Here is a 27900-nt window from a genome sequence, read left to right as displayed (position 1 = left end):
TCGTCCCAGCTGAACTTAGACGCCTTGCGATGTAGTTGCACCATCGACTTGGTCCTCTCAGCCAACCGAGGGACGAACCTAGAGAGGGCGATGAGACGTCCCATCAGTTGTTGGACCTCCTTTACATTTTGAGGACTTCGCATCTCAGCAATCGTCCGACACTTTTCTAGGTTGGCCTCGATCTCCCAATGGGTTAGCATGAATCCCAGGAATTTTCCTTTCTCAACCTCGAACGTGCACTTCTCGGGGTTGAGTCTCATGTTCGCATGAGGGCTTCGAAGACCTCTTCCAGGTCTTTGACGTGCTACTCGAAAGAGTCAAACTTTACCACGATATCGTCCATGTACACCTCTATGCACCGGTCGATATCCATGAACCGCTGGTAGGTCGCCCCAACATTCTTTAGTCCGAACGATATTACCCTGTAGTAGTAGTTGGCATCATCTGTCACAAAGATGGTTTTCTCTTTGTGCCAAGGGTGCATGCTGATCTGGTTGTACCCAAAGTAAGCATCTCGAAAACTGATACGAGTCCTTTGGGCAGGCCCTGTTCAGGTACGTGTAATCCACACACATTCTCCATTTGCCGTTCGATTTGGTGACCATTACTACGTTGGCCAACCATGTCGTGTACCGGGCTTCACAAATGAAGTCGGCTGCGAGGAGCTTCTCGAGTCTTCCTTGATTGCGATCCTCTTCTCGTCACCATGGTTTCTCTTCTTCTACACGATTGGGCGTGTTTTGAACACTGAAAGCTTGTGGGTCATGATATCCGGGTTCACCCCCCGCATATCAGATGTCGTCCATGCGAAAATGTCTACATTCATCTTCAGCATGGCTTGCATCAACTCGGTTACTATGGCCGTGCTGACACATGCACTGTGCTCTTCGTCCAGAAGGGGCACTTGGCGTAGCTCCTCCCTGGCCTCCAGCTTGTCTTCAGTCGTTCAGGGATGTATTGATGTGATTCCACTAGCCATATAGAGAAAGGTTCTTGACCTTCTTAGGAATCACCTTGAGTTGGACATTATATAGACACTTTTCTTAGAGTTGGATCATTTGTTCTAAGACAAGAACTCACCAAAAACTAGTACCAAATCCCAAACTCATTTGGATGAACCAATTTTAGTCAAATTGAACCAAAAAAGAGGAGAAACTAAAAGGAACCGAACAGAATTGAAATTAAAAGGCAAGAACAGAACATAGGTGCTGGAAAAACAGAAAAACCGAACCAAAAAACTCAAGAACACAAGACAACATGAACAATTGAAAGAGAAGAAAGGAAGGAGAAGAGAGTGCTCATGAAGATGGAAGAATGTTGGATGATCTCGCCACTAAAAGTGTGGAATGCTCCTAGATAAGAGTGATGCCGCCACTTGAGGACTCCATTGATCCATCAAGATAAGACTAGAGAAGAAGGCTCCAAAAGCTCTCCAAAGTTCACTCAAAATTTGAGTAGAGTTTTCTTAGATTAATTCCAATCTGAATTTTACAAAGAGAGCACCTCTATTTATAGCCTAAGGTGCTGAAAATGCAAGCTAAACAATTTCAAAATTCCCTCCCAAAACATTCTAGAACTGGCGCCTATTCCATGCATGAGGAAGGTGTGACTCTTTCCTTCACTTTGGCACCTCCTATTCTACTCCTACACCTATCTACTAATACACCCCGTTAAAGTTCCTAACTAAAGCCTAAAAGATGCTAAAACAAAAGAGGTTTCTAATGTTTCCCTCTAAGCATCTTCAACTAAAGAAATTACAAAAAGAGAAAATAAATGTCCTCTAACTCCCAAAGCTTTGAACATGCTTCTTGTAATCCTTTGAGGTGGACTTTGACCTCCATGGGCGTCTTCTATTTGTGCCTCCACCTTGTCTTGATCTTGTTGATTGGCCTCCATGTCCTCTTGAGCTTGATCTCCATCATACTCCCCGAGTTGGAGAGAATTCGACCACGAATTCTGGAGACCTACAGAAAAAGGAGTTAGATCGCTGGCATTAAAAGTATGACTACCTAAGAATGTATCAGGCATATCTAACTCATAAGCATTGTCATTAATCCTCTTGAGGACTTGGAAAGGTCCATCCCCTCGAGGCATTAGTTTGGACTTCCTTTGAGTAGGAAAACGATCCTTCCTCAAGTGAAGCCAAACCCAATCGCCCTCATCAAACAACAATGCTTTTCTCCTTTTATTGGCAAGTTCAGCATACTTGCCAACCTTCTTCTCAATTCTCTTCTTGATGTCTTTATGCAAAGTTTTCACAAAAGAAGCCTTTTCATCCCCATCTTTGCACAAGACATCTCCAAGAAGGGGAATAGGAAGAAGATCAAGAGGTGTTAGGGGATTAAACCCATAGACTACCTCAAAAGGAGAATGAGAGGTGGTAGAATTTACTACTCGGTTATATGCAAACTCAACATGGGATAGTAAATTCTCCCACACTCTAGGATTCCCCGAAATAAAGCATCTCAATAATTGTCCCAAAGTTCTATTCACCACCTCGGTTTGACCATCAGTTTGTGGGTGGCAAGTGGTAGAAAATAAAAGCTTAGTTCCAAGCTTGCCCCACAAGGTCTTCCAAAAGTGACTCAAGAACTTAGGATCTCTATCGGACACTATAGACCTAGGAATCCCATGCAAGCGAACCACTTCTTGGAAGAAGAGGTTTGCAATGTGGCATGCATCATCCACTTTGTGGCAAGGAATAAAGTGAGCCATCTTTGAAAAACGATCCACTACCACAAAAATGGAGTCCTTTCCCTTTGATGTCTTGGGTAAGCCTAAGATGAAATCCATAGATATATCTACCCAAGGCATTGAAGGGATAGGAAGAGGAGTATAAAGACCATGGGGATGCATTTTAGACTTAGCTTTGCGGCAAGCTATGCATTTATCACACAAACTATGAACATGTTTATGCATATGTGGCCAAAAGAAATGTTCATGCAACACATCCAAAGTTTTAGCAACCCCAAAATGTCCCATTAAACCCCCCTCATGAGCTTCTCTAACAAGAGATAATCTAATAGAGCTTTGGGGAACACAAAGACGTTTTCCTTTAAAAAGAAAGCCATCTTGAATAAAAAAGTCTTTGTGTCCTCCTTTAAGACACTCTTGATAGATGGGAGAAAAATCAAGGTCATCATGATAAAGTTCCTTAATGTGATCAAAACCAAGATATTGAGAGGTTAAAAGATTTAGCAAGGTGTATCTTCTAGAAAGAGCATCCGCCATAATATTTATTTTTCCTTGCTTGTGTTTGATCACATAAGGAAATTGCTCAATGAATTCCACCCACTTAGCATGCCTCTTGTTAAGTTTGTTTTGGCTTTTCAAATATTTAAGAGATTCATGATCACTATGTATCACAAACTCTTTGGGAAAAAGATAGTGTTGCCAAGTAAACAAAGCCCTAACAAGTGCATATAATTCCTTATCATAGGTGGAATAGTTGAGATGACTTCCCTTCAATTTCTCACTAAAATAGGCTATGGGGTGACCCTCTTGAAGGAGAACAGCCCCAATACCTATGCTTGAAGCATCACACTCAATCTCAAATGTCTTAGTGAAATTAGGAAGGGCCAAGATGGGAGCATTAGTCAATTTTTCTTTCAAAGTGTCAAAAGCATTTTGTTGTGCTTCTCCCCAATGAAAGACCACATCCTTTTTCACTATGTCATTGAGTGGTGCGGCAATGGTACCAAAGTTTGGGACAAATCTTCTATAGAAAGAAGCAAGCCCATGAAAACTTCGGACCTCATTCAAAGATTTCGGTGTAGGCCAATTTTGAATGGCCACCATCTTTGTTTTGTCCACATGGACCCCTTTACAACTCACAACAAACCCTAGGAGTTCTATATGATCAAGAGCAAACATACATTTAGCAAGGTTAGCATACAAATGTTCCTTCCTAAGGGTTTCTAAAACTTGCCTAACATGCAACCTATGGTCATTCAAAGATAAGCTATAAACGAGAATGTCATCAAAGTAAACCACAACAAACTTACCAATGAAAGGTCTAAGAACATGATGCATGAGGCGCATGAAGGTACTTGGTGCATTAGTTAAACCAAAAGGCATAACTAACCACTCATATAAACCAAAGTTGGTCTTAAAAGCCGTCTTCCATTCATCACCCGGTTTGATACGGATTTGATTGTAGCCGCTTTTAAGATCAATCTTTGAAAAGATTTTAGAACCATGTAATTCATCCAACAAATCATCTAGTCTAGGTATGGGATGCCTATACTTAATGGTTATGTTATTTATGGCCCACAATCCGAACACATTCGCCATGTGCCATCCTTTTTTGGCACTAAGATGATAGGCATAGCACAAGGACTCATGCTATCTTGCACCCACCCTTTCTCAACCAAAGCCTCAACTTGTTGGCGAATTTCCTTGGTTTCACTTGGATTGGTCCTATATGCTGGAAGGTTTGGTAAAGAAGAGCCCGGTATCAAATCAATTTGGTGCTCAATCCCTCTCAAAGGTGGAAGTCCATTTGGAGGATCTTGAAACACATCTTGGAACTCTTGTACCAAATTTTCCAAGCAATGAGGACTATCAACAAGTGATTCTACTCTAAGAGTTCTAGGGATGGCTAAAAAAAGAGGATGATGAGCCACTATTTCCCTTTCAATGTCACGCCTAGACACAAGGAGTGTAGGCTTAGAACTCTTATCTTTTTTATGTTTTTTATCTTTTTCACTCTCCCTCTTTTTCTTCATGATAACTTGGTCCTCATGGACTTCTCTTGGAGAGAGAGACTTTAAAGTAACCTTGTGACCATGGAATTCAAAAGATAGTTTGTTGGTAAAGCCATCATGTAAAACTTTTCTATCAAATTGCCAAGGCCTTCCCAAAAGAACATGAGTGGCTTCCATGGGCACAACATCACATAATACCTCATCTTTGTATTTTCCAATGGAGAAATGGATGAGGACTTGTTTATTAACAATTATTTCTCCTACCTCACTAAGCCATTGTAATTTGTAGGGCATTGCATGAGAGATAGTAGGCAATCCAAGCTTGTCTACCACTCTTGTACTAGCCACATTTGCACAACTACCCCCATCCACTATCAAGGAACAAATGTTGTTTTAAATAAGACATCTTGTATGGAAAATATTTTCCCTTTGACTTTCATCAAAAGGTTGTGAAACTTGTCCAAGAAGTCTTCTCACAACTAACAAGTCCCCTTCAAGTGGACATTCGCTCTCTTCCTCACTAGATGTATGAGAATGCAATGAATGCTTAGGAGAATCCGAATCATGCTCACTAACTACAATGCCCTCATGCATGTACATACTTCGTTTGGAAGGACAATTTGCAGCAATATGACCATAACCCATACATTTAAAGCATTTAGTATTAGAAGTTCTAGTGGGAGACTTAGGTCTAGAAGTAGATGGCTTAGATTCCTTGGGTTTGAAAGAAGAATCTTTGGAAGGATGTTTAGAAAAAGAAGTTTTTTTTCTCCAAGACTTGGAGTAGTATCCATCATTGGAAGCATTTTTAAAAGAGTTTTTCTTAGCAAGTTGGGCTTCCACCTTCATTGCAAGATGAACTAAAGAGCCCAATGATGAATACTCTTGTAACTCAACAATGTCTTGAATATCCTTCCTAAGACCACTCACAAACCTAGCAACCATGGCTTCTTCACTTTCTTCTAATTCAATTTTAAGCACAAGCGTCTCAAGCTCCTTATAATATTCATCCACATTTAGCGTGCCTTGTTGAAACCGTTGGAGTCTCAACATGAGGTCTTTCCTAAAATGTGGGGGCACAAACCTAGCGCGCATATGATCCTTCAAAGAGTTCCAAGAGTCCACGGGAGGACCCTTGTGATAGATAATGTCCTTTACAATTCCATGCCACCATTTCATGGCATAATCACTAAACTCTAGGGTGGCTAGCTTGAGCTTATGCTCATCTTGGATCTCATGGATCTCAAAAATTTGTTCACACTTAGCCTCCCAATCTAAATATACATTTGGATCACTAGAACCATTAAAACAAGGTAGCTTGACCGAAGGAAGCTTGGACTTTGCATCATGATAGAAGCCATTGCCGTAGTGAATTCTTTCCCCTTGGTGATGATGTCTTTGTCCATGGACTTGGGGTGGAGTTCTCCTTCTCCTATGCTCATCTTCACGGCCAACATCATTGGAAGAAGCTCTTGTTGAAGGTCTATGATGCTCATCATGAATGGAAGGAGATGGTCTAGCTTGTTGCACCTCCATCTTTTGCAATTTCTCCTCCAACCGTCTAATGGTTCTTTGAGCTTCATGTAATTCACCAAGGATTGAAGCTTTGGAAGGATAATTCTGCTTGTAGGATGCATCACTTGAAAATCCAGCCATGTGTAATTAAAAACAGCAAACACACAAAAACAGCAAACAAGTTAAAAATTAGCAAAAAACAGTGAGCTTTGGCAATGAAACTGCCGAAGTGAAATGAGGCTGAAAAAAAGAGATCACTCTCAAAGAAATAATGTTCTTGCACCAATCTTATCTTGAGGCCTTGGAATCCTCAAATGAAATATGTCAAAGCAAGCACACCAATCTCAAGAGCAACCACCACAAAACCAATGAAACAATAAAGACAAACAAGAAAAGGTATAAGCAAAGAAAGGTAATTGCAAAAGGAATACTATATGTAAGACAAACTCAAAGAGTAAAGAATGAAAGACAATCAAGAAAATAAAGAACTCAATGAGAAAGTAGGCACACAAAAGAATACTTAAGGAAAAGCACTAGAGTAGATGAAGAAAACAAAAATTTAACTACTGGAAATTTTTTTTTTAATGCAAACTGTGCTTGATATTCACTGATTTAACTGGAATGATGTAGAGCGAACTGGATTATGAAATTTAAACCACAGAAACTTCAAGATGTTAACTCAATAACGGCACTGGAATCAATTAAAAACAGTAAGCCAATTGAGAGAAATAAATTTTTCAAAATCGCTGCCAGATTACCGTATTTTTTTCGGCAGAAATGTTCACTTTTTTTATTTTATTTATCATTTTTTGTGTACTTCGTATTTTTGAATGATTCTTTTTTCTATTCTTTTCTAACACTTTGAATATCTCAAATCCAGAATTTCAGAATTTTCCAGTGAGTAAATCAATTGCAATAAGGAAAAACAGTAAGCACTTTTTTTCAGAAACAGAGGAATCCTTTTAGGAATGAAAAACAGAATTATGAACTAGCAAAGACATAATAGAAAATGATGTATTGGAACTTGTATAGGTCTAGAATACAAGTATGAACTCAATTCTAAAAAGAAAAAATGCACAAAGGATCAATATCAATTCAGAAAATTATATGACACCAAAGCAAGAAACAATCAAAGCAATAAAAGTACTACTAGAAGTAATGACAATTATGGAATAACATGACTAAGACAAAACTTGACATGATTACAAAATTAAAAGACACATCACAAATTTTAACAACAAGTGAAAGGAAGCTTAAGGTAAACTCTAGGAAGGATAATGCCATTCCAAAAGAGCAACCATACTCATAAGAATTATGAGTGCCATAAACCTTTTTCACAAGCACTTGGTGTAAAAGAAAAACAGCAAGAATACTCAAGTAAAATTCTAAAACAGAAACTTAAATTGCAAGAAATTAAAGAGCTCTTGAATTTAAAGTGCACACAACTCAACAATTAAACAAGAAGAACCTAAGACTCATGATACCACATGATGTGATTCCACTAGCCATATAGAGAAAGGTTCTTGACCTTCTTAGGAATCACCTTGAGTTGGACATTATAGAGGCACTTTTCTTAGAGTTGGATCATTTGTTCTAAGACAAGAACTCATCAAAAACTAGTACCAAATCCCAAACTCATTTGGATGAACCAATTTTAGTCAAATTGAACCAAAAAAGAGGAGAAACTAAAAGGAACCGAACAGAATTGAAATTAAAAGGCAAGAACAGAACATAGGTGCTGGAAAAACAGAAAAACCGAACCAAAAAACTCAAGAACACAAGACAACATGAACAATTGAAAGAGAAGAAAGGAAGGAGAAGAGAGTGCTCATGAAGATGGAAGAATGTTGGATGATCTCGTCACTAGAAGTGTGAATGCTCCTAGATAAGAGTGATGCCGCCACTTGAGGACTCCATTGATCCATCAAGATAAGACTAGAGAAGAAGGCTCCAAAAGCTCTCCAAAGTTCACTCAAAATTTGAGTAGAGTTTTCTTAGATTAATTCCAATCTGAATTTTACAAAGAGAGCACCTCTATTTATAGCCTAAGGTGCTGAAAATGCAAGCTAAACAATTTCAAAATTCCCTCCCAAAACATTCTAGAACCGGCGCCTATTCCATGCATGAGGAAGGTGTGACTCTTTCCTTCACTTTGGCACCTCCTATTCTACTCCTACACCTATCTACTAATACACCCCGTTAAAGTTCCTAACTAAAGCCTAAAAGATGCTAAAACAAAAGAGGTTTCTAATGTTTCCCTCTAAGCATCTTCAACTAAAGAAATTACAAAAAGAGAAAATAAATGTCCTCTAGCTCCCAAAGCTTTGAACATGCTTCTTGTAATCCTTTGAGGTGGACTTTGACCTCCATGGGCGTCTTCTATTTGTGCCTCCACCTCGTCTTGATCTTGTTGATTGGCCTCCATGTCCTCTTGAGCTTGATCTCCATCATGTATGCTCCGTGGGTGTAGGTTGGTCTTCCTTGCGAGGAGATTTTTGTCTTCGAGGGGTTTTGCGCTTAGGAGATCATTCTTTGCGTAATGTCCACCCTAAGACTCTCTGCATAACATTCTAGAGCAACCTTCTGGTCAACATGCACCGTGTTAAAAAAAACTAAAGTTTTGTGGTTTGCATTCATTTTTTTATGTTTATGGACAGTTCTTTCAAAATTTTCTTCCGTACAATTTTCCCCTATGGAAGTTAAAGTAACTGTCCATCAAACCACGTTTCAATTCAAAGTTTTATTTCACTCATTATTTTCAAATAAATATAATACGCGTCTTTCAAACAATTTCTTTCAAATTCAATATTGGATTTTTTTTAATTTTAAATTTAAATAATTATAAAATGACAAAATAACTAAAATAAAATAATAAAATGAAATATTAATATAAGAATAAAGTAAAAATAAAATTGTGTAGAATAAAAAATAATTACAATAAAAATTCTTCTTTATATATGTATAGAAAAATATACATGGTATAGAAAAATATATAGATAAGTTATAATATAATTAAACAACTTCTATTAACTACTACCGGAATTGCTACTAGTTGTTTGAAAAAAAAAAATTATTTTCATGCATGTTTATAATTAGAAATAGTTGATTGTATAATTAACTACTTCCAATATGTTCTACACTTACATTAAATATAAGATAGAAAATACAAAGTACCGAGAAGAAAAAATATTTATGAGTTAGGCCAACGGTTAAAAAAATATATTTATTGGAGGCCAAACTAATTCTATTATTTAAAGATTAAATAGAGTGCTTATCACTTTATTTAACAATTATTGTTTATATATAAATATTTACAGACTGTACATAATAAAGAAATGATAATTTGTAAACTCCGAGTGAGTCCATTAAAAGCCCAAGAAGCAGCAAAGAGTGGAGTTTGTTCATCAAACACATTGTTTGATTGCTTTCTTTGCTTACTCCATTCCTCAGTTCATCAAATTTCCATTTCTTTCTCTCTCTCTCTCTCTCTCTCTCTCCTTAGACATACAATCACAGCATCAGAATAAAAAACCCAGAATATTCTATTTTCCCAATCCAACAAAAACACAGAACAAAGGTTTCAAACAAAAAACTAAAAAATAATGGCAAACTCGTTAGCGTCGTTGCAAAGCTGGGGTCTTTTGCCATTCTTCCTCATGTTCCTCGCTATCTACCTCGTCGGCTACTTCATCGTTTTCCGCAAACATGCCACCAAGATCCGACCCGAATTCTCCAGCTGCCTGATCTCGATCTTCCACGGCACCCCCGCCGCGCTCCTAGGCAGCGCTGCCCTTCTCGCCGACGGCCAGCGGGGCTTCGCAGCGCCCAACACTGCCTTCCAGAAATTGGTCCTCGATTTCAGCGCCGCCTACTTCCTCACGGATCTGCTCCACTATGTGGCCTTCTACCCGAGCGACGTGCTCTTCATCGCGCACCACGTGGCTACGCTCTTCGTTGTCCTCACGTGCCGCCACGCCGTATCGCACGGCGCCTTCTCCGTCCTCGTGCTCCTCGTCCTCGCCGAGGTCACCAGCGCGTGCCAAAACGCGTGGACCATCGCCGGCGCCCGCCGCCGCGAAGATCCCTTCGCTGCGAAGTTCTATGACGCGCTCTCGGCGCCGTTTTACGCGGTTTACTCCGTTGTGAGAGGGTTCATTGGGCCGTACTTCATGTACAGAATGGTGGCGTTCTACGCGAGTGGGGGCGCGCGTGGGGTTGTTCCCGCTTGGGCCTGGGTTTCGTGGGTTTTAGTGGTGGTGATGGCCATTGGGGTTAGTATCATGTGGATTTCCAATCTTTGGGTTCAGTTTTTCAGAGAAAGAAGGGCCAAATTTTTTGAACACAAAACTAGATAGGGATCCTTCATTTGTTTCCATCTACAAATATCATCATTAGGCATTAGGATTTCTCTCTCTTTTATTTTAATATTTTAATAATAATAATGATATTATTATTATTATTATAAGACTTGTCATTTTCATTTGGTTTGGTATGCTTTGGTGTGTTTTGTTTGCTCATTTACTATGCCTCTATGCTTCAAAATTTGTCCTTTGAGGTTTGAAAAATTAATGGCCTCTGATTCTCACGGATTTGACATGTTTTACAAGATATTTTGAATAATTGTGGGCGTAATTAATAAACATCTACCTCAAATAAAATAGATCTTTGATTTACAATTCAAATAAAACAATTTTAATTTGTTTCTCAGCTTCTAAATGAATTGATAAATAAAAGCTTTTTTTTTTCTTTCTATAAGTTAGTTTTAATTTATATAAAACTTCATTTTATTATTTTTCTTATTTTTAATCTTAAAGTACTTAAGATATATGAATAATTTTTTATTTTATTCCTATCTCTATCCATCTAATACAATAAATACATTTATAAATTAATTAAGGATTATAAAATATAAAATTAATAAAAGAGTAATTAATGTGATTTTTAATTTTACAAATGATAATAAATAATAACAAAATTCTCTTAAAGGCTAATATTTAAAAGGAGATGAAGAGTGTTGCATTTGTTCTCGTTTATAAACAGAAAGTTAATTTTTTCCCAAAAATATAAGTATATTTTAATTATTTGTACTTATGTGTTTCTTAAATTATCTGAGTTTTAATTAATTTCTTACAACTCATTGATACTCCTTTGTTTTACAATTAAAGATATTTTAAAGAAAATATTAAGATATTATAAAAAATTAATACAATTAACTTATTTTTCTTAAATGTATGAAGTTAGTTTTTTTTAAATGATTACTTATGTAACTTCACCCTAATGTCAACTCTCTCTCTCTTTCTTCTTTCTCTCCTTAATTCTCATTTATTTTTAAAATATGATCACACCATGCAGTAGTGAAGAAGTCAATGTACATTTCTACTCGACCAGATTTTCAAACAGAATAAGTTCAGTTTTATTTTAAAGATATCTTATTATCTATTTCTTCTTAGGGGACAATTGACAAAAATGTTCCTCTCAACTTGTTCCACCACATCCTGAAATTTGGTGAGGTTTGTATGATGTGAGTTGATTTTAAGATTGCACATTTTATGCATTGCACTTTGTTTATGGTTTCTAGATTTAAGCAGAATATGGTGAGAAACTCAAAGAAGATTCTCACTGGACACAAACTTAACCAAGTAGTTAAGTAACCGTAAAGGTTCACTCACAGAGGGTAAAGAGAAAAACACAATATAAGGTGGTGATGATAATGAGGTGCGAAAACTAAAATAACATAAGATGAAAGGAAGCAAAATGATGACCGAATAAAAAATGAAGAACAAATAAGCAAATGGAAATGGAATTATGGAAAGCGTAATGGAAGAAAGAAAAAGAGAAAGATGAGAGAAAGCTTATGGAATGGAAGATGGATCATGCCACTTGAAAGAATGGAAACTTGTAAGATGAGTGGTGAAGATTCACCATTTGAAGTGCATTACACTCACAAGATAAGACCCAAAAACCTTTAGGAGACTCACCTCACTAAACATTCTGACAACGTTTCTTTTCTATTCAAAATTTAATGTGTCAAATATATGAGGCAAGACACTCTATTTATAGGAGTTTTTCTTGGAGAACAAGATAGAGGGATAGAGGTGTCATTTGTGAGAAACATTCTAGAAGGTAGGTCAAATTACAAGCCCAATTTATACTAAGTACACCCCAATTTATGCTAAGTGAACCTGTACTGGCTAGACCTCGGCTGAAGAAGAGGTCGACATCAGACGTCGACATCAGACCTTGGTGGTCCGATAGTAATAAAGGGCCACGTAAGCTGGGTCCCACAAACAGTTCGAGTTAACATGAGTTAACACCCAGATACCAGAAAGACCTAAATCACGAGAGGATCATGCATGGGACCCACAGAACAGGTGGCACCGCAGTGCTGGTACATGAGTTGGTACCCTGGCGGCCATGCTGTTAGAAAGATTGCACTCCAGAAGAGGCAAGTCTTGTGCCGCGGCTGCGCTAAGCTTGTGCAACGCGTCACAAGATGCCTCACCAGTAAACCCTAATTCCACTTAAGGAAAGATCCTTGAGGGATAGGGAAGTTGACCTAATTATAGTCTATATAAAGGGTGGTAAAAGCCCTAGAAAGGTATACCGTTTCTCAGACTGAAACTGCTTTACACACTTATTGTTTCTTAGCCCAGTACTGACTTGATCGTCAGAGTGCAATCAACAGGTAGGGCCCCCTCTGTTTCAACGGAGTCACTCTCAACTACCCAGAGAGAGAGAGCGGAAACCACCAGGAGATAGGAGGAGCCACCATCTTCCTTTGAAGTCAACGACAACTGAGTCAATCGGCGAGAACATAACCCTACTCTAGCTTATTCTTCAATTTGGACCCCAAAAGCGAGCCCAACTTATTTACATAAACTTGTCTTTTAAAAAGACCAGAAGAAAGAACATTTGATGCTCTGGCTTATGTCCAACTCTTTTTCTGCTGAGGTCCTTCTGAAGTTTGGTGGGACCTTGTCTTGGATGCTGAGATGACTGACTTAATTATGAAGTGTCTGTTGTGTCCTTGGTTATCTCCTTATCTAATTGGGTGGTATCATTGTATAACATGTTTTAGGTCCTTATATTCTATAGTGGTTTCCTTGAAATTTCCACTGGAATAAAGAGGTAAATGAAGCTATTTGTGTTTGAGTAGAACCTTACAGTAGTTGATTTAGATAATAAGTCAATCTAGAAACTGTATGATGCATGTTTAAGTATATAATTAGTGAAACTGAATTTCAATGATTTTGAGTGTATGATAATTTTCTTTAATAATTTAAAATTGTTTAAAAGTGGTACTATTGAAATATTTGTGAAAAGATCTTTGAAAATATAATTTGAGTATGTTGTTGAGGCTGATTTATTGATAATTTTGCTCAAGCGAGATGATTCTTGGTCTAGCAAAAATATCATTGCATTTGTTTTGTTCTTCAGTTATGTTTTCGCTCAAGCAAGTCTATACTCGCTCAAGCAAAAATCACATTGAAAATTCAACCCTCCCAACTTCAAATTCGCTTAAGCGAGAGAATTTTTGCTCAATCGAGTCCATTCTCGCTTAAGCTTGAAATTTTTGCTCAAGCTAGCCTAGAAAGCCTTCTTTCATTATCTTTTTTTCTTTTCTTCGTGTCTTTTCAATTATTTGAATTATGCATGATTTTTTTTTATGCAAAGTAGAATTTTGTTTGTATATTAAATTGATTTGTGAATTTTTAAAAGTTATCTGATTGAAAGATATGTAACATATGAATGATATTTTCTGATGAAACCTGTATGAAATTGATGTCATACATTTGTGATAATGTATGAAATATTTATGTAATGGTACATTAAGTATGAAAAGCTTATGCTTTAACAAAATCCTCTAGCTTCACTATGATTTAAGTCACATAGATTTAGGTATTAGGTTGTGAGAAGCCGAAGAGGAAGTTAATACACACAATGACCTGCGAAGACACAGTAGTGGATGTTTGGACTTACCCTAATCCTAGAGGGTGGGTTAGATGTTAGTCTCTAGTAGGGACATAATTAATGAGTCTTTCGGGAGACGATAGATCCATATCCAATCACTATAATTGAAATGAAATCAAAAGTATCGAGGATTGAAAGGAAATCAAGGTATTGTGAAAAAAATGGATATGTGAGTAGTCAGTATGAATGAAATGAAAATGATTCTGATTGATAATTTGATCCCTATGATTATTGATATTGGAATGTAGTTGGATTGTGGTGATTGGTATTGAGTATTATATGACTATGATTGGTGGAAAATGAAAATGGAATTATATATATGAATGATTAATCTAATTAACTCTTTGTACTTACCACTTGGTGGTGGTTTATGTTAAGTACCACTTTTTTTACTTGACAAGTGGACCGAGTCAATTGTAGTACAATTGAGGGTTGTTGAATCCACAAAGAATTAATGTTTAACACAATAGAGATATCTTTCAAGATTAAGTGATGCGATATTGGAAGTGGTTTGCATATATTTTTATAATAACTAACTAACAATAATACTACTATGATATTTGGATCGAAAGGTGAAGCTAGCAAATAACTTTGTGAATTTCTTTTGTTACTGTTATTTATAAATGAAATGTTTATTCAAACTCCCCCTGTTCATTATGGTGTAACCAAGACGATTCCTCACGCAAGGTTATCTAGAACAATAAGTCACTCTTATGACTTATTTCTGCATTAAGATGGAGAAATTCACCATAGTCTCAACTACGCGCTCTGCAACCATTCATCCTATGGTGGGTTGAATAGGGTTCAAATACATGAAATCACCTTCTGACCTTATTCATATTCTATGGACAATAAATGGTCGTTCCTCATCATTGAGCATTGAGCACACCACCCAAACCCAAAGAATTTGAATCTCAAATAAAAACATGCATTCATAAATAACAATAACTCCAGAAATATCACATTGTCATTCAATCTCAACAAGGTAAATTTAGCAACTCATAATAAGATATTATAGTGAAAGTTCAAGTATGAGTAGCTAAGAAACATCAAACATGGATCCCTAAGTGTTGTGGCAAGCTTAGGCTTCAAGATTCTTTCCTCTAAAGATTTCTCTAGGCTTCAACCCAAAATCTTTCTTATGATTTCTCGCACTTTTGTTAGAATACATGGCTTAAACAAGAAGGGGGGGGGGGGTGAATTGTTTGTCAATGATTTTCGCAAAACTTGATTAAGAATGAACCTTTATCAAACAATCACAGATAAGCAATTAAGGAAAACAATCAAACAATGATACAAAAATTGTTACAGAATTTTAACCGATTGAAATTACGATTTAATCGGTTGTTTATACTGTTGAAGATGGGAAGCTTTGATGTGCCAAATCCTCATGAAGCCTGAAGCTGTGTGATATTTTAGGTTTAGGTTTTGGTTTGGGGTTTAGAATCTTTGTAAAGATCAGTTTTGAATCTCAGACAAAGCTCATTTCAATCAGTTTTAAAGATTAAAGTGTTTTTCCATGCAAAGGGAAAAACAACCGATTAATGTTTCGAAATAATCGGTTGTTTGTAACTTAGCTGGCAAAGAAGGTTTTGAAACTGTTTTATAACTGACAAATGCATTCAACCGGTTAAATCGTGGTTTTAATCGATTAAATGTATGTTCGTGTAACAACTTTTTGAAAATCTGTTTCAACTGATTTGGTTGTTTAGATTTGCTTCAACGTTATTCCTGCCAAAAACTCGAGCACCTTCGTGCGTCTCTTCGAACAGTAGAACGCGAGCCTTCGAACTTGCTCCCTCTCCCGTGATGATTTCCTGCCACACAGAGACAAATGGCGCGCTCGCGGCCGTTTGCACTCCGACGCTCAAGTCAGTAAACGAGGCAGAAAACATCGTGCACCTCCGTATCGGAACAAGGCAAGCACCGTGTTCTCGGAAGTGCGTAACTGAATTCTCTCCTGTTCTCTCTCAAGTTCGCAAGTGCGTGCAGTTTTCCAAAATGACAGAGTATCTGGAAAAACGTACCTTATGCTGTTTCTCTTGTTCCTTATATACCGTTGCCCGCGTTTATGCCATGTGGCTTCTCTGACTTAAGCTTACTAACAAGCGCACCTCACGACGCTGCATTCCAGACTTAGGAGTATCCTAGCGTGTGCGGTAGCCCTGTTGGAGTGCTGACGCGCGTAGGGGTGACTGCATGGGAGCCAACTGGTGCACCCGTCTCTGAGTCACTTCCCTTGGGAGTCCCCTGAGTTGCTCACGTATCCTGCATGTAGACGCCCCTCTAGGGTGTGGCCTCTTACAGGTCGTATCTGTTCCAGAGGGCATCAGCGGTGGTGCGTTCTACCGCATTCCTACACCTCATGCGCGGATAAGTCGTGGATTGGGGCTCTTCGTACTGGTACTGAAGGTGTGGTTTTAAATCCACCTTTCTCAGCTATGCTCACTTCCCGACATATTGAGGCCCGAGGCCTCCAGGCCTCTACTGTGCCGCCTCCTTCTATGCCGCCCCTTCCACGGTCATTTCTACCTGTGGGTATCGAGGGGTGGCACCATCTAGGCCAAAGCACGTTCCCAGGACAACTGGTTGCGCCTTCGAGGTGGGCGACGCCTGTGGCAGTCAAGGCCCTACAATGGTCGACGCCCGAGGCCTGTAAACACCCGAGGCGGTCAACATATTGACTTTTCCTCTTGGAGCCCCTGGTGGGTCCTACTACATGTTGACTTTGGTCAACGCTCGAAGACGTGTGGGTACACAAGCCCCCCAGTCTTGAGCTGATAACTTGTTTTTAGTGAAAAGACTAAGGCCTCGCCCTACCGTCTACCTGGCGTTCTGGTGATGGGACGTTCCTGTGCTTGTGACGTGACAACTTAAGAGGCACATTAATCTCTTGACACGTGGCCCAATCCTGCGGCTGAGGCTGAGTGTCGCTAGCGCTTCTCAATGTTTACGTTATATCTTTCAAAAATGCGCGCTCTGAGCACTGTTCCATCACTTACACTCAAATCTTCACTGTTCATCTTCTTCCTGAAGCTCTTGCGATTCCTTCCCCACAAAGCTCGCGCCTTTCAACAATCAATCCATCAAAGGTATGATTTTTACCCATTGCTTGCCCTTTAATCTTGCTATTCTGTACTGTAAACTGCTTGGGACTGTTTAAATTCCCACATTTACGCCCTTCCTCTTGTTCCTTCATTTCCTCTGTTTTCTGATCTTCTCGAGGGGGTAGGGGTTTCTGGGTTTTCCTCCCATTTCGACACCATGACCCTTTGTTTACTAAACCCTTGTTCTTCTTTCTGCTCAGCTTTCTTTGCTGCATTATGGCGCGTACCAAAACCACCGCCAACCCTCCACCTCCCAGCGTCAACTACAAATCCCAGTACCCTTGGGCCTCTGACGAGTTGCTTGCTGAGACCTCGACCTTAACCTCCTTATCTGATTGGCGGGCCCATGTAGGCGAACCAGGCGTTTACAAGTTCAACGCCTTCGCCAAGAGGCACGACGCATACATATTCGTTCGTCCTTGCACACCGGGTGAGCCCGTTTGTGTGGACGATCAGTCAAACGATGGGGAGGCCTTCTTCTTCTTCTACCAAACCGTATTCAAATGCATAGGTCTGCCTCTTCCCTTCTCGGGGTTTGAGAGGGAGCTCCTCATCGAAATAAACGTCGCCCCTGCCCAACTACACCCCAATAGCTGGGCCTTCGTCAAAGCGTTTGGAATCCTTTGTGGATATTTTGGCCTACCCCCTTCTGTAGACATATTCCTCCACTTCTTTGAGGTTAAAAAACAAGGGAAAAGCCTCTGGGTCAGCTTCAGCGGCATCGCCAGGAGAATCCTTCTATCCCTGTTCCAACAATCCTATAAGGGATGGAGAGGGAAGTTTTTCAGAGTGTGCTGTACTGACCACGACCGCACAGCACTTGACGACTTCCCTCTATACTGGGTGAAGGAGCCAGGATTGACCAAGCCCAAATCCCTGGATGAACTGCCCTCTACCGATCGAGAGGTGTGCTTGGTCTTGGCCAGCGTGGGGGTCTTAGACACTGCTGAGCTGATAGCACGCGAATATGACTTTGCAGCCCTCACCCAATACCTTAGTATGGAACTACTCCCCACTCACCCTCTTCAATTTCTGATTCTGCTAGTGTCTACTCTTGTCAATTTGTGAACTGTTTGTCTGCTTTAGGTCTCCATAGTGTATCTGATTATGCTTCACACTTTGACTTAGTCTGTGTCTAAACTCTGCTTGTTTGCTTCTTTGGTGCAGATTCAAAAATGGATGTGAGCAAAAGAACGAAGTTTGCCAAGGCCCTAGCAGCCCGGGGCAAGACCACATCCCCCAAGTGCTTCTTCACCGCCTCATCAACTGGCCTTGGGGGATGGAGTTGAGTCTGCGCCCACACCTATTCCTGCGCCGGCCCCAGAGCTTCCCCAACCGGTCCAACGTTTTCTGAGGGGCTTCCTGCACCAGGCGACGCCAGGAGGCCCGACTGGCAAGGCCGTGGAGGAAGGTATTGCCTATTCCTTCGGGGAATACCTTTCTCACGCCAGCTCTTGGCGAGAACAAGCTGAGGCAAAAGCCAACGACTGCCTGGCTCTTGAAAATGAGCTCGCCTTGCTGAAAGAGCAGACTGAGGCCCAAGAGCGTCGTTGGTTCCACAAGAAGTCACCTACAAGGAAACCCTGAAGGAGGCTGAAAAAGCTAAGGAGGTCGCCAACAAAAGACTCCACGAAGCTGGCCAGACATATGCTGAGCTTCTGGGGCAGACTATGCCTCGTCGTGTGGAAATTGCTGAGCTCAAAGATGCTGCCGAAGACTCCAAGATTAGAACGAAGAACCTTGAGGACCGCTGTGTCTCTCAAGAGGTAAACTTGGGCAAGGCGGAGGCTGCGCTCACTGCCAAGACTAAGGCCTGCGACCTGCTGAAAACTGATTATTCCAACCTGCAGAAAGAGAGGGATGAGCTGTCTAAGCAACTGGCAGAGAAGACTGAGGCCTTGGTAGCCAAAGAGAAGGAAATGGCCTCCCGAGCTGATCATTTTGAAAAAACGGAGAAAGATCTGGTCGACGAAGCCGCGGACGCATTTGCTGAGGGGTTCACAGAGGCCCTAGCCCAGGTGGCGTGTGAACACCCAGGGGTTGACACCTCCAACTGTGGCCCTCTTAACCACATCGTCGAGGGGAAAATCGTCCCCTTAGACCTTTTTGAGGACTAGCCTCACCCTTCTTTTTGTAATCTCATAACCACTTATTACTTGTACTGCAACATTGAATATAATTGATCCTTTTATCTTCATATACTTGCTTATGCTTCTCTTCTTTTACTGCTTGGAAAATGTGTCTACGCTTTATCTTTGTGTCGACCATTGTTTTTACTTGCTGCTTCAAAGGTGTATTTGCTGCTTACCTTTGACTTACTTCGTTCTGCTTACTTACTTTAAGAACTATAGGCAGCACATGCCTTTCTTTCTCATATTTTCTACTAAGACAAAGTGCATACCTTTCTCTTGTTCCTTGACCCCTTTTGCTTCCTAACTCGAGGGAATTTCTCGACTTAATCTTTGCTTGACCTCCATGGTCCTGAGGCATCTGCCTCCGAAGGTGCTTACTGGCCCCGACATCGCTCAAAGGCGAAGGAGGACTTACTTTGGCCGAAGCCTACTTACTCGTACTTGGTGCCCACACTCGAGGAGAGGCCTGCTGAAAGCAGGGCCGTTTCGTCCTCAGTGTGTCTAAACACCGGGACAAAATTGTGCTTGGTGTCCACGCCCGAGGAGAGGCCTGTCGGAAGCAGTGCCGTTTCGTCCTCGATGTGTCTAAACACCAAGGCAACCAGTCCTTATCTCTTGCACTTGGTGCCCACGCCTGAGGAGAGGCCTGCTGGGAAGCAGTGCCGTTTCGTCCCCAGTGTGTCTAAACACCAAGGCGGTCAGTGTACTTGGTGCCCACGCCTGAGGAGAGGCCTGCTAGGAAGCAGTGCCGTTTCGTCCCCAGTGTGTCTAAACACCAAGATGACCAGGGACATGGTGATTACGCCCAAGGAGAAGGTTTCCCGAAGGATGGCGCGACTCCTATCTGGCGTGTATCTGCACCAAGGTCCCTGACTCTCCACTGCTCCAAACTTCCTTTTTGTCCCTGGCGCCCATGCTCGAGGGGGGCGCCCCCGCGTCTCCCCCCGAGATGTCTAAACACCTGGGTGGTGGGTTCGTTTCTTACTGAACCGCGTTATCTCTTCTTAGCGTTTCTTTACATCGTAATAAGGAAAACTTAAGACAATGTATGCTCAAACTGGTTTTACTCGGGTGACCTCGTTAAAAAACCCCGAAAGGGAAAAAGAGTGTCCCCTCAACTGTGTACTACATCAATTCTTTAACTAAAATAAAACTTCAAGTTAGCTGCATTCCAGGTGCGTGGAATGAGGCCTCCCTCCAGAGTTTCAAGCTTGTACGACCTGTTCCCCATAGCCTCGATTACTCTAAAGGGCCCGGTCCATTTGGGAGACAACTTGTTTTCTAACTCATATGGATGAGCCTTGCGCATGACAAGGTCCGCCACCTGGAACTGGCGAGGCTTCACCTTGGAGCTGTACTGGTGCTCCACTCTTCTCTTCACTGCCTCAACCTTTATTCTCGCCTCTTCCCTGGCCTCGTCCAATAGATCCAAGTTCACCCTCCTTCGTTGGACTCCTCAGCCACGAAGTTCTGGAAACGCGGTGAGCTCTCGTGAATTTCCACTGGGATCATAGCGTTTGACCCGTACACTAGGCTGAACGGCGTCTCCATGGTGGAGGACTGGGGCATGGTATGATAAGCCCACACTATCCTTGGTACTTCCTCCGCCCAAGCTCCTTTGGCCTTCTCAAGCCTCCTCTTCAATCTTCTCAACAAAATTCTATTCGCAGACTCCACCTGTCCGTTCGTCTGGGGGTGTTCAACTGATGCGAACACTTGTTTGATGCCTACCTCTGCACATAACTTCCCCAACTGCTGGCTTGCGAACTGAGTGCCGTTATCCGAGACCAGGCGCCTCGGCACACCGAAGCGACACACAATATTCTTCCAAACAAAGTGCTGTACCTTATGCACAGTAATCTGTGCCACCGGTTCTGCTTCTATCCACTTCGTGAAGTACTCAATAGCTACTATCAAGTACTTCATCTGCCTTATCACCAATGGGAAAGGGCCCAAGATGTCGATCCCCCAGGTGTGGAAAGGCCACGTACTGTATATGGACCTCAACTCCTCTGGCGCTGCCTTGTGCCAATCGGCGTGCTGTTGGCATTGCTTGCACCGCTGGGCGTATCTGACACAATCTTCGCTCACAGTTAACCAAAAGAAACCCGCGTGTACCACCTTGGATGCCAGCGATCTTCCCCCCACGTGGCTCCCACAAATCCCTTAATGGAGTTCATACATTACCCTTGTGCACTCATCTCCACTCACACACGTCAAGATTGGGTGTGTAAACCCATGCCTGAATAACATCCCATCCACGAGGTTATACCTTGCGAAGTTTCTTTTCACCTTCTTGCCCTCTTCTGGCTCTACCGGAAGGATCCCGTCTGCAAGGTAGCACCTGTAAGGTGTCATCCATGTATCTCCCTCTTCCAGGGCGCACACTTGCATAGACATTTACGCTGGGGGCTCTCGCCATCTCCTGAGTAAAGGACCGATGACTCTCAGGCTTTCCCTTGGATGCACCGATCTGGAGGACGTCCATTTTTTTATCTGCTACAAACTTTCGCGGCGCCTTGAGGGTCTGTTGGATGACTGTCCTCTGCCTTTCCCCCTTGCCTGAGCTGGCTAGCTTGGCGAGCAGGTCAGCACGGGCATTTTGCTAAAACCAACCATCCTTGTGGCATGGAATAAAATGGGACATTTTGCTAAAACGGTCCACTACCACAAAGATAGAGTCATGGCCTCTTGCAGTCCTAGGAAGTCCTAAAATGAAATCCATGCTAATGTCTTCCCAATGAGCATTTGCAATCGGCAAAGGGGTGTAGAGTCCATGAGGCATTGTTCTAGACTTTGCTTTTAAACATGATATGCATCTAGAACAATGTCTTTGGACGTCTTTCCTCATGTGTGGCCAACAAAATTTTGCTTTTAAAAGGTCTAGAGTCTTATCAACTCCAAAATGGCCCATGAGTCCCCCCTCATGTGATTCCTTGACAAGGAGTTTCCTATGTGTGCCTTGGGGAATGCAAAGTTTTCCTTCTTTAAAAAGATATCCCTCGGACACATAGTAACCTCCTTGCGCTCTATGTTGACATTGGGCATAGATGGATGAGAGTTCTTGATCTTCTTGATAAAGCTCTCTTATGTGATCAAATCCAAGAATTTGGGCACCCAATTTTGAAAAGAGTGTATGCCGCCTTGATACCAAATGATGGCAAATTCATGGAGTTCTTCTCGGAATCATGTGAAAAATGGTGCGGAAGCTATGGATTGTAATGTGCAAGATCCTCCTAGGAGCTATGGTGATCTTGAAGGTGCATGATGTGTATGGAAAGAGGGAGGTTCGGACAGCCCTATGGTAGGTGATGAAGATGAAGATTAGATCCTAGAAACTAGGGAAAAGCAAAGTATGGCACAATGTTGGCAGCATAACTTTACTCTCATTAATCTTTGAAGAACCTATGCTCATGATACCAAATGATGGCAAATTCATGGAGCTCTTCTCGGAATCATGTGAAAAATGGTGTGGAAGCTATGGATTGTAATGTGCAAGATCCTCCTAGGAGCTATGGTGATCTTGAAGGTGCATGATGTGTATGGAAAGAGGGAGGTTAGGCCAACCCTATGGTAGGTGATGAAGATGAAGATTAGATCCTAGAAACTAGGGAAAAGCAAAGTGATCCTGCCTGTTGACCGGAGCGCTGGAGAATGCCTCATCAAAGGATCGACGTGCGCGCCGCTTCTCTCTTCCGTTCCTCCTCTGGATCTATCTCAAGAACCTGCAAAGAAACGACACGGCGCCGCTGCGGCCGATCGCACTCCGACGCTCAAGTCAGTGACGGTATCACCAAATACTAAGAACTGGAACCGTGCAAACTCTCTCTCACAAACAACTCTGTCACTCGCAAGCGTAAAGTGTATGAACTGAACGCGCGTACCTTAGAAAATCTGTTAAGAACTCTTATATACCTGGTGATTTTCTCTCTCCTAGCAGTTACAGACTTGAACACGTGGCTCGTATCCAACCGTACACGTGCCATCATCTGGAGGCTCCCTGACTTGGCGCTGCTTCTACTCTCATTTTGGCTAAGTTACCTATGCATGGTACTGCCCAGCGCATAGCTAACTCAGGAGTGCGATCTCTACTGAAACTGGCGAGTTAGGGCCTTCATACACCTTCCCTGTGGTCTCGCCGGCCGCCTTCATAATCTGCTTCTCCTTCATCTTCGGCGATGTGATCATTCTGGCGATCTCCGACTGCCTGGTCGCCTGAGTCTACATCTGGCGACTTCATCTTCAACCTGGCGATCGCCTATTCTGGTACACTGGAAATCGGAACACGCCAACTTAACAATCGGCGACCACACGTGCCTCCCGACTTCCTTCCCATCTGCCAACCTGGCGCCTTGTCAACACGCCTACACTGTAGCAGGATGCCACGTCATCGCACCCGACCACCAGGGCGGTACACAAGCCCCCCAGTCTTAAGTGAAGACTTGTCTAGCGAAAAGACTGAAAAAGCCTTCGTTAACACCGGTCTACGTGGCATGGACGCAGAATTCCAAGCGATAGTACTTTCTGCTGCTCTGACGCTCCACCAAACCCTTCGCGCATCGTTCGACACGTGGCTTCATCAACGGCTCTCTTCATCTGCCGTTAGCGCTTCCAAACTTATTTCGAAAACCCTTAAACCCCTTACGCTCCTACTGTTCCATCACTTTCTTCACACTTGCATACGCTCTTATTTCCTTCTGCGAAAACTCTCGACGTTCCTCGACGCTCTAGATCACCACCTCCCTTCAACGTTCTCCTGATCATCGAAAGGTAACTACTTTCCTTCATCTGGTGGGTTTCCTTGCATTTTCACCGATTTGCATCATCCTGTAACTGTCTAGTGCATACGCTGTGGGCTGTTTTTCCATTTCTCCTTCTGCGTAACTTAGGGCTTTGTCGATCGTCGCAACGAACTCACATTCGTTCGTCTTTCACCTTCCTTCTATGATCGAGTCAGCCTTTGTAACCCTCCTGATTGTTCTTCCTTTCTTCTTCCTTTGCAGTTGCTATCATGACTCGCACAAAGATCACCCCGAACCCCCTCCATCAGCGCGAAACCCTCCTTCACAAGCACACGACTCAACGCAAGTTCGTGGTGCTCCCTCTTCGCAGGCTGTGAGGCCTGCGTCTTCTCAAACCGCTCTGGCCCAGGCGACTCCACCAAACGCTGGAGGAGCCCCCATCCCTCTGCCAGACTTCAAGGCTTTATACCCATGGGCTAACCCAACCCTCTTAAAGGAAACCTCGTCGGTGAACACTGCGGGAGCGGTTCTGCGACTGACCAATGGGGACGAGGTCCACCAATCGTTTCACAAGGAGCACGATGAGAGAATGATGGTGCTGCCTTGCCCCGCCGCTCTGCCAGTGTGCGCCGATGACAAAGTGAGCGCCGATGGGCCCTTCTGCTTCGTCTACACCACTTTCTTCAAGAAGGTCAAACTCAGGTTCCCTCTTACTCGATTTGAGAGGGAGCTCTTAACCGAGCTCAACATCGCTGCCGCCCAGCTTCACCCCAACAGCTGGGCGTTTGTCCGAGCCTTCGAGATAACATGCGCCCACCTGGGGTTGCCCGCGTCAGTGGACGTGTTTTTATTCCTGTTTGAGGCCAAGCACCCAGGAGATCGCCTGTGGGTCAGCCTGAATGCCATTGCTGGGAGATCCATTTTCACCATCTTCCAGCAGTCGTACAAGGATTGGAAGGGGAAGTTCATCCAGGTTCGCGCAAATGACAAAGACACTTCCCTTCTTGACGGTTTCCCCTTGTACTGGGTGGACAAGGGGAAAAAGGAGTCCAAGAGCTGCTTCAGGAGGCCCAGAAGTCCTGATAGCATGGGAGCTTTGGATCGAGACCTCTGCCTATTCTGGAAGAGGGTGGCAGATGCCCACATAACATTCTTGACCCCCACCCTGATTTCCTTCGAGTTCTTTGAGGACCAGTTGGAATTCCAAATAGGTTAGGACGCTACACTCTTGTCTTAACATTGCTTCTGATATTGTTTCTGGGCGTCTTGTGCGACACGCACAAGACTTTGGTTTTATCTTTTCTGCATATACCTGTTTTTGCTGTTTCATTGCCTTGTACACTAATCTTCTTCCCCTTTGAGCTAACTCATGCACTTTCGTTTCATGCAGATACCATGTTGGGTAAGAACATGCTCGCTGACTTGAAGGCGCTCGCCCGCAACCACGGGTTGGCGAGCGGTTCCCAGACGGTGCCCAACTCGGCGGTCGAGAAGGCCATCATTCATGGGCAATCACCGCCTAAGGAGCCCGCCCAACGAAAGAAACTGGTCCTTAAAAGGCCAAAGCGAAAAGCCCCCCAAGTCGTCCAAGAGGATGAGGAAGAGGACGACGAGGTCACTGAGGATGGCCTCGTTACAAAGAGGAAAAGGGTGGCACCACCTTCTCCACCTGCCCCACCCCCTCTTCCAGCTTCAACACCACCATCAACACCTGCCCCTCCTCCCTCATCGCCAACACCACGAGCCCCTTCACCACCAGTCCAAGCAACTCCACTGGCCACTGCACCACCAGCAGCTGAGGCTCAAGAGCCAAACTTTCTGGAGGACCCCCCAAGTGCCTCTACGCCCCATATCTCAGCTGGAGGGGGCCCTCCTTCAAACGCTTCAGCTGCAGAGAACGTTCCGACCGGGGATGAGGTTGCTCACACCTCCCCAATTCTAATCACCGAGTCCCCGGTTGCGTCGCCACGCCAGGAAGCAACCACTGAAAATCCTGCTAAGGAAGGTGGCGGCGAGAACCCTCCACAAGCCCCCCTGGCGCCTCTCCAGGCATCCAACCTTTCCCTTGAAGTCACAAGGATGTGGGAACCTCTGACCGCCAAACTCAAAACCATTGCAGAGGATATCCCATCGATCATAACGAGAGCTGTGGAGAGCTCCACCAGGCGGCTACAGGATGATATCTACAACCTCAAGACCGAAAACAGCACTATGAAGGTCGAGGTGGAGAAGGTGTCATTCAGCCTGACACTCGCGGAAATGGAACATTCTCGAGTAGAGGATGCCCTGAGTACCGAGCTTAGGCTAGCGCGCAAGGAAGCTGCTGACCTTCGCCGCAAAGTCCATGAACTTGCCCAAGAGAAAGTTGAACTAGAAAGCAAAATCGTGCCTCTGCGCACCAAGGCGAGCGACCTGGAGGCTCACATTCAAGCAAATGCCGATAAGGTACAAAAACTGGAGCAAAGGTCAATCGACCGCGAGAAGCTACTTGGGCAAGTAGAGAAAGCGAGAGACGACGCCATGGCTGATCTCTCCGAGGCAAACAAGGAGAAGGGGAAGATGGCTGTCGAGTTGGCCCAAGCTCAAACTGAGTCCAAGAAGGTTACTGACGACCTTCTCCACGCTCAAGAGACTAACAAACAACTGCGAAAACAAGTCGAAGAGCTGGAGCAGCAGAACAAGGAGCTTAAGCAACAGGTTGAAGAATTTCAAAGGCAAATTGAAGAACTCAAGCTAAGCTCCGCTCAGATTCTGGTTGCTGGATTTGATGCCGCTCGGGAACAATTCGCATGCCTATTCCCTGATCTTAACCTCAGCATGGTGTTGTTAAACAACGAAGTAGTAGATGGAAAGGTCGTTCCCGCCGAAGGCTCAACCAATTCCACCCCATCTGCTTCTTTATAAATTCACTTGTATTTACCTTGTAAAAAATCTTGCATATGTGTTTTGAACAGTTACTTATTTCAATAGCGAAACTTGGATATTCTTTCTTCTGACTTCTTTTGAGCGCTTTCACCTTCTTTGCATGTTTAACTTTGCCGAGTTTAACTTAGCGATTTTGCAAACACGACCTTTGGCGTAACTGCTTCGAGCCGATTCAAACTTAAGCAACAGTCGCTTTAAACAACTTGTACCCTTGAGGCACTAACCTGATCATAAGAAAAAGCTTCCAAGCAACAAACTGTAACTTAATCATCGGTTCAAACAACGTCCCATTCGACCTGCTTTATCAAACAAGCCTTTCAACCTTCTCGCCGTCGTTTGAACTTTTCCCGATCGCCAAAACCTCTTGGTAACACCAGCTTTTCCCAGCCTCATGCTTTGGCAGTCATTTCTTTATCTGGGGCAGAAATGCCTTTTGGGATCTTCCTTTACCCCCCTGAACTTCAGAGCTGAAGACCGGCTGGCTAGGCGTTCTCTTCGAACCTACCTTAGCCACCTTTCAAGCTTCTTCCGCCCTCTTCGCCATACCTGAACTTGTTCAAGACGAGAAGGATTTTATCTTGCCTATACCCGCATACAAGCGAGGAGGTCTTTTAACTCGCCTGAACTCGCTCATCGGCGAGAAGGACTTTTACTCGCCTGAACTCGCTCATCGGCGAGAAGGACTTTAAATGGCCTTAACTCGCTCGACGGCGAGAAGGACTTTGTCTGGTGCCTCAACTTGCCCAGGGTGTACATCTCCTCCCCCTTGGATGCACTGAGGACCTTTTCTTTCTCGCCTGCA

General features: G+C 42.9%; 1 protein-coding gene across 1 annotated transcript; it reads left to right on the top strand.

The window, feature by feature from the left end:
* Nucleotides 1-9476: 9476 nt before the first annotated feature.
* On the top strand, nt 9477-10713 carry LOC137825882 (TLC domain-containing protein At5g14285-like). Its single transcript, XM_068631682.1, has one exon. It carries the CDS (start codon nt 9824-9826, stop codon nt 10574-10576), a length of 753 nt encoding a protein of 250 aa, XP_068487783.1. The 5' UTR covers nt 9477-9823; the 3' UTR covers nt 10577-10713.
* The last annotated feature ends 17187 nt before the right edge of the window (nt 10714-27900 follow it).

This window comes from Phaseolus vulgaris, chromosome 8, assembly GCF_000499845.2.
Source record: "Phaseolus vulgaris cultivar G19833 chromosome 8, P. vulgaris v2.0, whole genome shotgun sequence".
Taxonomy (NCBI): domain Eukaryota; kingdom Viridiplantae; phylum Streptophyta; class Magnoliopsida; order Fabales; family Fabaceae; genus Phaseolus; species Phaseolus vulgaris.
Note: the sequence above shows the minus strand (reverse complement) of the source record. Positions and strands in the feature narration are given on the sequence as shown.

Excerpts from the sequence above, each read along its gene's own strand:
- LOC137825882 (XM_068631682.1), top strand. The coding sequence starts at position 9,824 with ATGGCAAACTCGTTAGCGTCGTTGCAAAGCTGGGGTCTTTTGCCATTC.